The sequence below is a fragment of the Cuculus canorus genome, chromosome 14 (assembly GCF_017976375.1).
Source record: "Cuculus canorus isolate bCucCan1 chromosome 14, bCucCan1.pri, whole genome shotgun sequence".
Classification (NCBI taxonomy): domain Eukaryota; kingdom Metazoa; phylum Chordata; class Aves; order Cuculiformes; family Cuculidae; genus Cuculus; species Cuculus canorus.
Window position 1 is genome coordinate 10,799,968 of NC_071414.1, and position 10,156 is coordinate 10,810,123.

General features: G+C 48.9%; 1 protein-coding gene across 1 annotated transcript; it reads left to right on the plus strand.

Moving 5' to 3' along the window:
- Positions 1-438: 438 nt before the first annotated feature.
- On the plus strand, positions 439-6,284 carry MSX2 (msh homeobox 2). The gene is made up of 2 exons (XM_009568081.2): positions 439-931; positions 4,491-6,284. Exons 1-2 carry the CDS (start codon positions 577-579, stop codon positions 4,913-4,915), a joined length of 780 nt encoding a protein of 259 aa, XP_009566376.2. The 5' UTR covers positions 439-576; the 3' UTR covers positions 4,916-6,284.
- The last annotated feature ends 3,872 nt before the right edge of the window (positions 6,285-10,156 follow it).

Consider the following 10,156-nt stretch of genomic DNA (forward strand, 5'->3'; position numbering starts at 1 on the left):
GCGCGGCCGCCCTCGACGGGGCGGGAGGGGGGCGACAGGAGGAGCCGGGCCAGCTGCGAGGGGGCAGAGCCGCGATCTTCTAAAGTTTCCTCTTCGCCTAATCATCAGCCTTAATTACCCTGGCGGCTTCTTTTTTTTCCTTCATGCTTTGGTATGATTATAGCCCTGGACGGCTCCTTAATAGCACAGCTCCGCTGGCTGCCCGTGTCATTAACTCCTAATCCATTTCGAAGGGGACGGGGGGAGGGGGGGGGACACCCCAAACAAAATAAACCCCTAAAGAAAAAAAAAAAAAAAGAAATAAATAAATGAGCAGAAAGGTCTCTGCCCTCCGCGCCGCTCCCGAGCCAATGGCGTGAGTCACCCCGCGACGTCAGGGCCCAGCACGGGCTCCGATTGGCCCGTGGGGCGTTTACTCCACTTCCCAAAGGAGGAAAGAGCCGGGGAGCCCCCGGAGGGGGGAAAAAGGGGGGCGGCCCCGCAGCGCCTCAGTCGCGCAGTCCCCGCGCAGGGCCGGGCAGAGGCGCAGCGCAGCTCCCCGGGCGGCCCCGCTCCAGCCTCCCCTCCGCACCCGCGATGGCTTCTCCTTCCAAGGCGAAGGAGGTTTTCTCCTCCGACGAGGAGGGCCCGGCGGCCGGCGCCGAGGAGCACCACAAAGTCAAGGTGTCCAGCTTGCCGTTCAGCGTGGAAGCCCTCATGTCCGACAAGAAACCCCCCAAAGAGCTGCCGCTGGCCGCGGCGGGGGGCAGCTCCGACGGGGCGGCCGTGGGCACCTCCAGGAACCTGCTGCTGCCGGGCCACGGCTCCCGGGACGCGCACAGCCCCCCCGGCGCGCTTACAAAAACCTTCGACACGGCTTCGGTCAAATCGGAAAACTCGGAGGATGGCACATCCTGGATCCAAGAGCCAGGGAGATATTCCCCTCCGCCAAGTGAGTGGCCCGGGTCTGTGCGAAAGGTGGACGGGGAGGGGTGGCAGGCGGGCATCGCTCCGGTCCCGGGCTCCGAGCGGCGCTGCTCCCCGGCGCCGCGGTGCACGGCAGCACGCTGGGTATAGGCTCGTAGATAGTACTTTATATACGTGTTTATATCTATGGGTGTGAAATGCTTGTGTATATGTTACATAGTTCTTCATATATATGTTATATTTATACGTGTCATTATACGTATATATAAGTAGCTAAAGCTTTTAAAACCGTAGAAACATCAGGAGCTACCGTGGATTCGCTCCCTTTGGCGACACGCAGCTCACCGGGTGCCACTCGGTCCGCTTATGTTATCCCGTTACAACGAGAACTGGGATTTCCCCTTGTTTCTTTCTCCTTTACATCAAACACTACAAAACAATCTTTTCGCAAGATGTGGAACTTGTCCCAGCCTTGCGCGTTTTCTGCGCGCTGATTCTCACCCCGGTCTTTCCCGGTGCGGTGTTTATTTCTCTCTGCCTGGTTGCGTGCAGCCTGTCAAGGTTTTCCGAGCTGGGCCTGACCTCTTTAGCCCCTGCGATCTCTCCCGACCCCGTCCCCACCGCCTTAGGGACAGGGGAGCCAGAGGTGATGGGTCACTTTTAAAACCCTTTTGCTGCTTTTGTAAAGCCGCGCTGCTGTGCCTGCCTTGAATTGTATTTCGCTTTCTATGAGATCCCTTTAAAAATAAAAAATACAGTTCAATTCCTTTCAAAAAAAAAAAAAAAAGAAGCCGCAAAACTACCTTCAAGAAAAGGTGAAACACATAGCCCGGCAGTGCTGGACACTGTCTTCCCATCGCCAGGAGCCTTGTATTAATACACCTGTATTAGCGATCGATCCGCTGTCCTTCATACATCCTAACTTGCCTGATGTAAATTGGATGCTCTGCTTTATTTAAGTCAATGACTTTAAAGACTCGAACTGTTGAGCCGGGCAGTGTCGCAGAATTTGCTCCTGTAATCTAATATTGCAAGAAGGAAGTTTAGTGTTATTACAGCTCCTCTTTTTTTGAAGACAATCATTTGGATTTGGCTTTCAGCGGCTTCCTTTTCTCTGCCGTAACCCCGAATTAGTTTGATTTCTGATGTGGTGGGAGAGGGCCCGGGAGAGAAGCCAGGAGAAAAGCAGCCCGTGTCATTCCCTGCGTGGCTTCAGTCTGTGATTTTCATATACCCTTAAGTGTACTGGAAAAGCGTGAAAAGAATCTTGTGCTCCTACCCAGACCCCCTCCTCTAACACTGACCTAAATACCAGAATTAGACAAGGCCTAATCTTCTCCCGGTTCACCTTTTTTCCCCCCTTCGAAATTCCTCCTCTTTCTCCAGTACAACTGGCAGTTCGTGAGAGCTGCAAATTAGCTTTGTAAAATAGGGTGATTGAGGGACGGTGCTTTCAGCGGCATTTGAGTTGAAAAACGATGATTGGGGAAGGTCCTTCGGCCTCGATACTGGTTTCCCCCCTCCCGGCGTTCGGGTGACAGCGAGAGGCGATGATTTGTTCTCCTGCAAGAAGCCCGTCTGTCCGTAGAGGGCTTTGACATGACGAGTAGCTTCTCGAGTTGTTATTGTTGATATTACGGGCAGGATGAACTTGGGAAAGAGCTGTAAAAATTAGATTTTGAGCAACACGGAGAGGGAACCGTCTCCAAGTGATTGTTTCTGTCCGACACCGGCCAGAAAACGGAGGATAAACAAAAAGAAGCAACAAAAATCACTGCAGTGAGGGCTTGATCGCTGGCACCGGATAAACGCAATTACTGGGGCTGCGGTGGCGACGGTCCTTGCTTCTTATCAGAGTTTGGCAGTCACTTGGGGGCTGGTGAGGGAAGAAACCCGTTTGAGTCCGTTCCGAGGGAAATATTTGTCCGCGAGTAATTTAAAAGCACGGTTTTTGCGTTTTCCCCCGTGCATAAGAAAAGTCAGAAGGAGTCGGACTGACCTGAAAGCCGGGAAAGGCGCTGAGATGGGGAGAGATCCCCGGAGCGAAGTTGGCCCTTGTAGACCCCATCCCTCCCGAAGGAACCTCCTTTTAGTTGGGTCTTTGGAGAGCTCCCCTTGAGAAAAGAAATAGTTTGCGTTTAGAAAGAGAGAGTGGAATAACAGGGTGACCGGTAGTAAATTTAGTGTCAATTTAGCATCGTGTGAATTTCGTGTAGTTCTAGGAATGAACCAAATGTCATGGCTAGAACCTTAATTATAACAGTGTCCTGTGTGATCATAAGACAGTATTTGACAAATTGTTTTCTAAGAGGGGTTTATTTTTCACATTCAGTATTTAGAAGAAGAGCAAGAAGAGAAATTTAACTTTCTCCACTGTTTTCTGAACTCCCCTTTCTGAACTTATAAGCACTTTCCTCACGGAATTTTTTTAATTATGTGATATTCACTTAAACAGCTTCGTGGTCCGGTTTATTTAAGAAAAAAATAAATAAAGGAGGAAAGAGAAAAGGGTTCAGAAAACAGGACCTACAAGCACTGACAAGCATCTGAACCAGGTGCTGCAGCGAGTACAAAAAGTAGCAGCTTCCTAAGAACACCAGTGCATCACTTTTTTGTATCCAGCTGGAGAGCCCGGGTGGTTTGTCGCATGCCCTGGGAGTGACCCAAAACAGCCGAATTGCTAAACTTTTCAAGTCAGCTGTACACCTTTTAATTATTCTTTAGATTGCAAAATTGTTAGTGAAATGCAAAATTAACCTGAAGACAAGTCAGCAATGTTTCATACCTGGCACATGTCTCTAACCTGGTTGGGTTTATAAGGCAATCACAAAAGGTAGTGGATTTCCTGATTTGTATTGGCTACAGATGCTGCAGAAATGTGGGGGGGGTTTAATTGACAAATGTCAGAAAAGCTAAATGTTGAAAAAAGAATGTGTTGCTTTTTTCTTTTTTTCTTTTATACTTGTTAAAAAGCAGAAAATAATCCTTGAAAAGCAATTAAGTAAAGGAAAAGCTTGTCCTCAATTTCAAGTGCATAAGAAATAGCAAGAAAAATGCCCAGTTATCAAACCCACAAAAATTATCAGACCCACTTCTTCAGCTGTCAGGAAAAAAGATAGGATAGACTTGTTACCCTTGGTGGAGAAAAGCTGGAGCAGGGCTGGGCTGGGCTGGTCTCTTGCACTACTGTCCTGTGAATTTCCTCTTTAGCATATATGTTTGTCTTGTGTTTTGTTAGAATTACTCCTCCAGTTCTGCAGCTACAGAGACAGATGTTTTGTGTGCTTTAGACCCCTACGATGTGACTCCTAAAGCAACGTGTTCTGTGTGTATCTGTGAATCCTTTGTGCCCTCTTTGCCTATATTCTGTCCTTTTGAAATCGCTGAGCACAAATTTCACTTCCCAGGATATCTGCTGAAGTCCTGGGAAGGTAACTTTGGTCAGGAGGAGCCACTTGCAAAAGGGTTCCTTGTTTTGAGGGTATCACCTGGTGGGATTCTTCTTTCAGGTACTCCCCAACCACAGCACATGTCTCCACGGCACCCTAAGCTTTTGTGATAACCGGTTTTTCCCTTCCTTGCAGGACACCTGAGCCCCACTGCCTGCACCCTGAGGAAGCACAAGACGAACAGGAAGCCCCGCACCCCGTTCACCACTTCCCAGCTGCTGGCTCTGGAGCGCAAGTTCCGCCAGAAGCAGTATCTGTCCATCGCCGAGAGAGCCGAGTTCTCCAGCTCCCTCAACCTCACAGAGACCCAGGTCAAAATCTGGTTCCAGAATCGGAGGGCCAAAGCCAAGAGACTGCAGGAGGCTGAACTAGAGAAGCTTAAAATGGCAGCAAAGCCCATGCTGCCATCAGGGTTCAGCCTCCCTTTCCCCATCAACTCTCCCATCCAGGCTGCTTCACTGTATGGAACATCCTACCCTTTTCACAGACCTGTGCTTCCTATCCCACCTGTTGGACTCTATGCTACTCCCGTTGGATATAGCATGTACCACTTATCCTAAGAAGAACAGAAAGACAAAGCGACAGTGAGACAGACTTCCTGGTGGATGACGTCCAACCCTGAGAAGGCAATACCCCAACCAGTACTGGCTGTTCTTTCTGCACGCTTCTATCTGCCATCCTGAGTATATGGGAGTTTGCGTTAGCAAAACAAGGCATCCTGTATGCTGTGGGTTGGGTGTCTTCTGAGAGTGCTCTGAGCACTCGAGAGTCCGATCCTCAAAGCAAAAAAAAAAAAAAAACCAAAAAAAAATGTTGAAACAAACAAACAAAAACCTGACATTTGAGCAAATATGGGGGGTTTATACAGTGCACGTAAAACTAGAATAAAAAGGAACGGCTAAAAAAGCAGCTTCAACTTGTGGAGGCAGAGATGTCCCTATTCCCCTACACCTTCCTGAAGGGGCCCAACACATGTTTAAAGTAAAGAGGGGTGCATGCCCTAAACCCAGTCTCAAGTGTCATCACTTAATATGGGGGCAGGAGAGAGGGAAATAAAAAGGTGTAATCGAGGTTTTGTTGTTTGGGTTTTTTGTTTGTTTGTTTAAAGAAAGCAGAGCCCTTAGCTAGAGACACCATGTAAATAGAAACTAGACCCAGTAGAGTCCGAGTGAAGTTCAGAGCCAGGAAATTCCTGCATTTCTGGGGGTAGGGAAAATTTTTGCATCCCAAGCCTCGACAGATATTTGCAACAGAGTGAGCATCAGGGCCCCTAAATGCAGAGCACAGCTTTATCCATCGTTGGCTCCTGTAATGCCTTTATCTGTATAAATAGCTTCAGCGTTTGTTAAGCACTGTGAGGGGAGGTAAAGTGCTAAGAGAGGGTTATTAGGCAGTCTGGTCTTTATCTCTTCCTATTGGCATGCTTAAAAATTTTTGGCTACAGCCAGGTGATCTTGGCTCTGCAATGCTGATGGAAAACTAGGAGAGAGGGAAGGAAGCTTTCTGGGGAAAGACAACATGGGTTATTTCCACGATGGTGGTGAGCAAAGGATTGTTGAACTCTTCTGGGAGATGTTTGGAGGTTTTCATTAGTATTTGAAACAGTTTGTATTCAATAGAAGAACCCCCCCAAGTCTTCCTCTCCTTCCCTTGCTAAGAATGCCAATATAAGTGACTCACGCTTCAAGCCCTTCTTAAGAGAGATCCAGGTATCACAAACAACCCTACGAGTAGGGCAGTGGGGTGCCAAGAGACTGCGTAACCTGCCTGTCCCCGTGGGACCTTCCCCAGTGCTGGCAGTATCCTCCCCACGTTTCTCTTTGTAACTATTGTATTATGTATATTACTCTTGCTAAACTTCGTGAGAAAGGCTGTGGAGCACTGGAGGAAGAACTTCTCCTGGATTTATTTTCTTAGCATGTTGTTGTGGAAGAAAGAAAGAAGGAGAAAAAAAAAGAAAAAAAAAGAAAAAAGAAAAAGCTGCAAAGTTTTGCTGTTTTTGGTTTATTTTGACCCAGGCACTGTCACTGTCTGGGACCCACTATAGATTAACTTTCCCTTCCCCTCACCCTGAATTTTCCATTATAGGAAAGTCCCTTTGAAAGGGATGCCTTGTACAATTTTATATATTTTATTGAAGATTTATTATTTCTTATCTCTTATTTCGAATTAAATTAAAAAAAGAAAAAACATGTTTAATCGCGTGTGGGTCTGTGAATATTTGGAGTTCTTTAAAAGGTAACTTCTCTCTCCGTGTGTGTTTTGCACTGCTGGGTCAAGTTCAAAGGAATGTTTGGGTTGCCTTTATGATTATTTCCCCTTTCTGAATCTGAATTACAGCCAAATTTGCAGCACATGAAGGTGAATTGCAAGTCAACAATCCAAAGTCGAAAGCCAAACCTTTTATGAGGTTTCCTTGTTTTTAACGACTGCTTTTAGGCGCCTCTGTTCTTTACAACATCATACTCTGGTGATGCTTCCAACACTTTCCTTAGCTCGTGTGCGCTCCTCTTCTGCTCAGGACTCTCACACTCGCCTTTCCATCGACCTCAGATCTGTGCTTTAACGGGAGAATTGTCTCGACCTGTGCAGTAGTTTGGGGTAATTTTGTCTAGGTCAGACCTGGGCACCCTGCAATCCCTCAGTAGGGCGGTATTTCGGGGCTCCCAGGTGCTCTCAGCCGGTCCCACAGCTTTTGGGCAGCTCAGCCCGAGGGATGCACCGTGTGCTGCCCGGAGAGACCCTGTACGGCCTTTCTATCGAGGGGAGCTCGGGTTTGCTCAGGGAAAGGTGACAGAAGGGGAGCTCGGGGGTAGTATTTCCCCAAATCACACCGAAGTCCCACGCTGCCCCAAAGTAACTTCTGTTATAAAAGAGTTGTTCGGATTAAAAGTGATCTCTGGGATCTCAGCTGGAGAAAAAGATGTATTTGCCTCAGCTGAAACAGCTGGATGATTTCCCTCGGCTGCGGAGAGGTTTCCCTGCTCCAGGAACGGGGCAGTGGGGGCAAAAACACCTCCCAAGCCGGCTGCGAGGAGGGGGCTGCGGGCTGGGGAGCTCAGGGCTGAGGGGTTCCTGCCCTGCTCAGCCCCCTCCCGACTCCGAAAAAAAAAAGCCCTTCTAACCTCCCCGCTTCGCAACTGTCGGGAACAAAGCTGGGGCAATCTCATCTCCGTGCAGGCTTTTCAAATTAACATTTACTGCCACATTAAAACAGGAGACAACCACCTCTTTCTGGGGCTCCTACTTTCTGCAGTATTATCCCCCTAATTCCTGAGTAGGACGAAGCCCCCTTTGCCCTGATCCTTCCCTGTCTGCTTGTCCCGAGCGCTTTCTTAGCCGGGCTGGAGCGGTTATAAATAAACCAGCGGTGTTTTTTAACCTTCGGTATAAATCAGCTGTGTCAGGGATTATAGCTAAATCTTTTCGCTGGAAATTCTTTGAGCGCGGGAGCTTTGTGTGTGTTATGATAGATCCTTAAATGGATACAGATTTATTACAGAACACAAGAGTGTTGAAGGAAAAGCTTCCAAGTCTCGGTTACAACCTCTTCTATGGGAAATGCAGGACGGATCCGTGACACCTTCCCCGAGCTTGCGGATGGCATGACAATTCACCCTGTGCCCATTATTAACTTGTTCCAATTAAAGCCTTCAGAAAGGCCGAGTTAATTGAGTATTATATTTTATTAGGAGGGAGGTGTCAAGCTTTACTCATGGGACTTCATCATCGGCCTAATGGGAGCTGCCCCGCAGGCAGATCCGTAACTGAATAAATTACAGCAAGGCAGAGAAATCAGAATGCTACCATTAAAAGCGATGCACTTACTGAAATTCCTCCTCCACTTTCGCAAGAGGCTGTAGAGGTGTGGCTTTAATTAGTTATTTTAATGCAAAGTTAAATTGTTCCCAAAGTATTTTCTGACACAAAGCAGATGCGATGATTAGAAGTTGAGTGAGACTGAAAGAAGTTGGCATCTGTTCTGGCGACATCCATATATTTTAGATTTCCAATAGAAAGTGAAAAATAATTAGAGCAATAAATAATAAACATTAAAAAACAACGCGATAAATTATCCCGATCCTTAAAATGCCGATTTGCTGAACGGCTGCTCAGGCCGGCCGGGCTCAAGCTCGGCTCTCCCGGGACCTTAATTCAAGAGGCATGGATTTGTTGACATAAACAGTTAGGAATGGGCTTTCTGACTCGCTACGGCCAAGCGTTCATTACCTAAAGCCACGGGCGCTCGGAGCCTGCATTTCATGTTGTCACGTTGCCTTGTCAAACCCCGGAATTCCTGCATTTTATGGGGAAGGAGGAAAAAACTCGCTGGCTGCGGCGCGCCTGCGAGCCGGCGTGCCGAAAGCGCCGGGGTTTGATCTCCGCCGGGAGCCTCGCCGCGAGCCCGGCGGCGACCCGGGGGGACCCCCGGCCCCTCGCTGCTTCGGGGACGGAGCCGCTGCCGTCTGGGCTCGGCGCAGGAGCGGACACCTGCTCCGGGATCCCGGCCTAGGGAGGGAGAGACGGGAGCCGCGGCTGAACCCCAGGTTGGGAGCATCTTGGATGCAGCAGCATCCCTCTTTCCCGGCTCCCAGCCCTTCCGCGGGCAGCCCCGCGCGCGGAATTTGCGCGCACGGCCCCCGTAGGGGTGCGCACACTTAGATCTCGATAGAGGCAGAGTGTACATACAGTGTCTGGGCGTCTCGCCACGCCAAAGCCACAGGCACCCGTACGCCCGATTTCCGCGCACCTGGGGCTTTGCAGGATTCTGGGGTGAGTGCTGGCTATGCACGGCGGGAAGAGGGGAACCCACGGAGCGTAAGAGAAGGGAAGAGAAAGGACTACCTGTCCGGAGAAAGGCCACCTCCCTGGTCCCGTGTGTCCCCCGCCCCGGGCTGCGGGAGGAGACTCTGCGCCCCGCACTCGCTCCGCAGCCCGCGGGGTACCCAGCCCCCCCCGACCCCTGGGCTGCTCAGACAGGGACGTTACCTTTCTGCTTTCTCCTCTATGTAACCCCAGTTTAGCATCCCTGCAAACTAACGTGTATCTCTTCGCTTTAATAAAAAAAAAATAAAAATCATTAAATGGGAACAAAAAGTCTTCCACAAACAAAAAACTAAACACTGCCCTCAGTGCCACTGGATTTTTCTCGTGCCTCCGATCAATAACCACCACGGGGATTTTAGAAAGCCTTTTCCGGGGTCATTTCTCCAAGTTAACCTACTTTCGGCAGTGCCTGCATTCTTTGCACAGGAAGTCTCTCTCGAAAAATAAAAACAAAGCAGTTATTCTGAGATTTTTTTTTTTCTCCCCCTCTTCCAGAGCAGGGTGAGGGTATATTTTTTTCCAGTGAAAAGCATTAGGGGTCTCAGGGAAACTGCACAGCTCAGCCCCGCACTGGGAAACCCAGGAACGAACCGAGACACGCTTCACACTCCTTTTCGGTGCCGGACACCCCTGCGGACTTGGGGGGAATTTGGGGTCCTTTTCTGTTGTTGGGCTTTTTTGTTTTGGTTTGGGTTTGATTGCTTCGGTCCCTCGATGTGCGTTTCCCACTGTAATCCGTTTGGCGGGTGCTACCAGCAGTTCCCAGTCAGTCGCACGAAAGGAATAAAAATCTTTCCATCCATTATATTTCAGTCTTTTAACACCAGAGCAATTCTGTCCCTGCTGTTTTAGTGGAAATACCGGTCTATAAAGCTGCAACTGCAGTATATTTTAAAATGCTACCATTTTTTTTTAAAGGGGTTTGGAATAATTCTGCTTTGCTTGGGAAGGAAAAGTCTTAAGCAATGTATGTA

Coding starts and splice junctions, on each gene's coding strand:
- MSX2 (XM_009568081.2), top strand. CDS start 577: ATGGCTTCTCCTTCCAAGGCGAAGGAGGTTTTCTCCTCCGACGAGGAG. Junction 932..4,490: donor GAGATATTCCCCTCCGCCAA/GTGAGTGGCCCG, acceptor CCTTCCTTGCAG/GACACCTGAGCCCCACTGCC.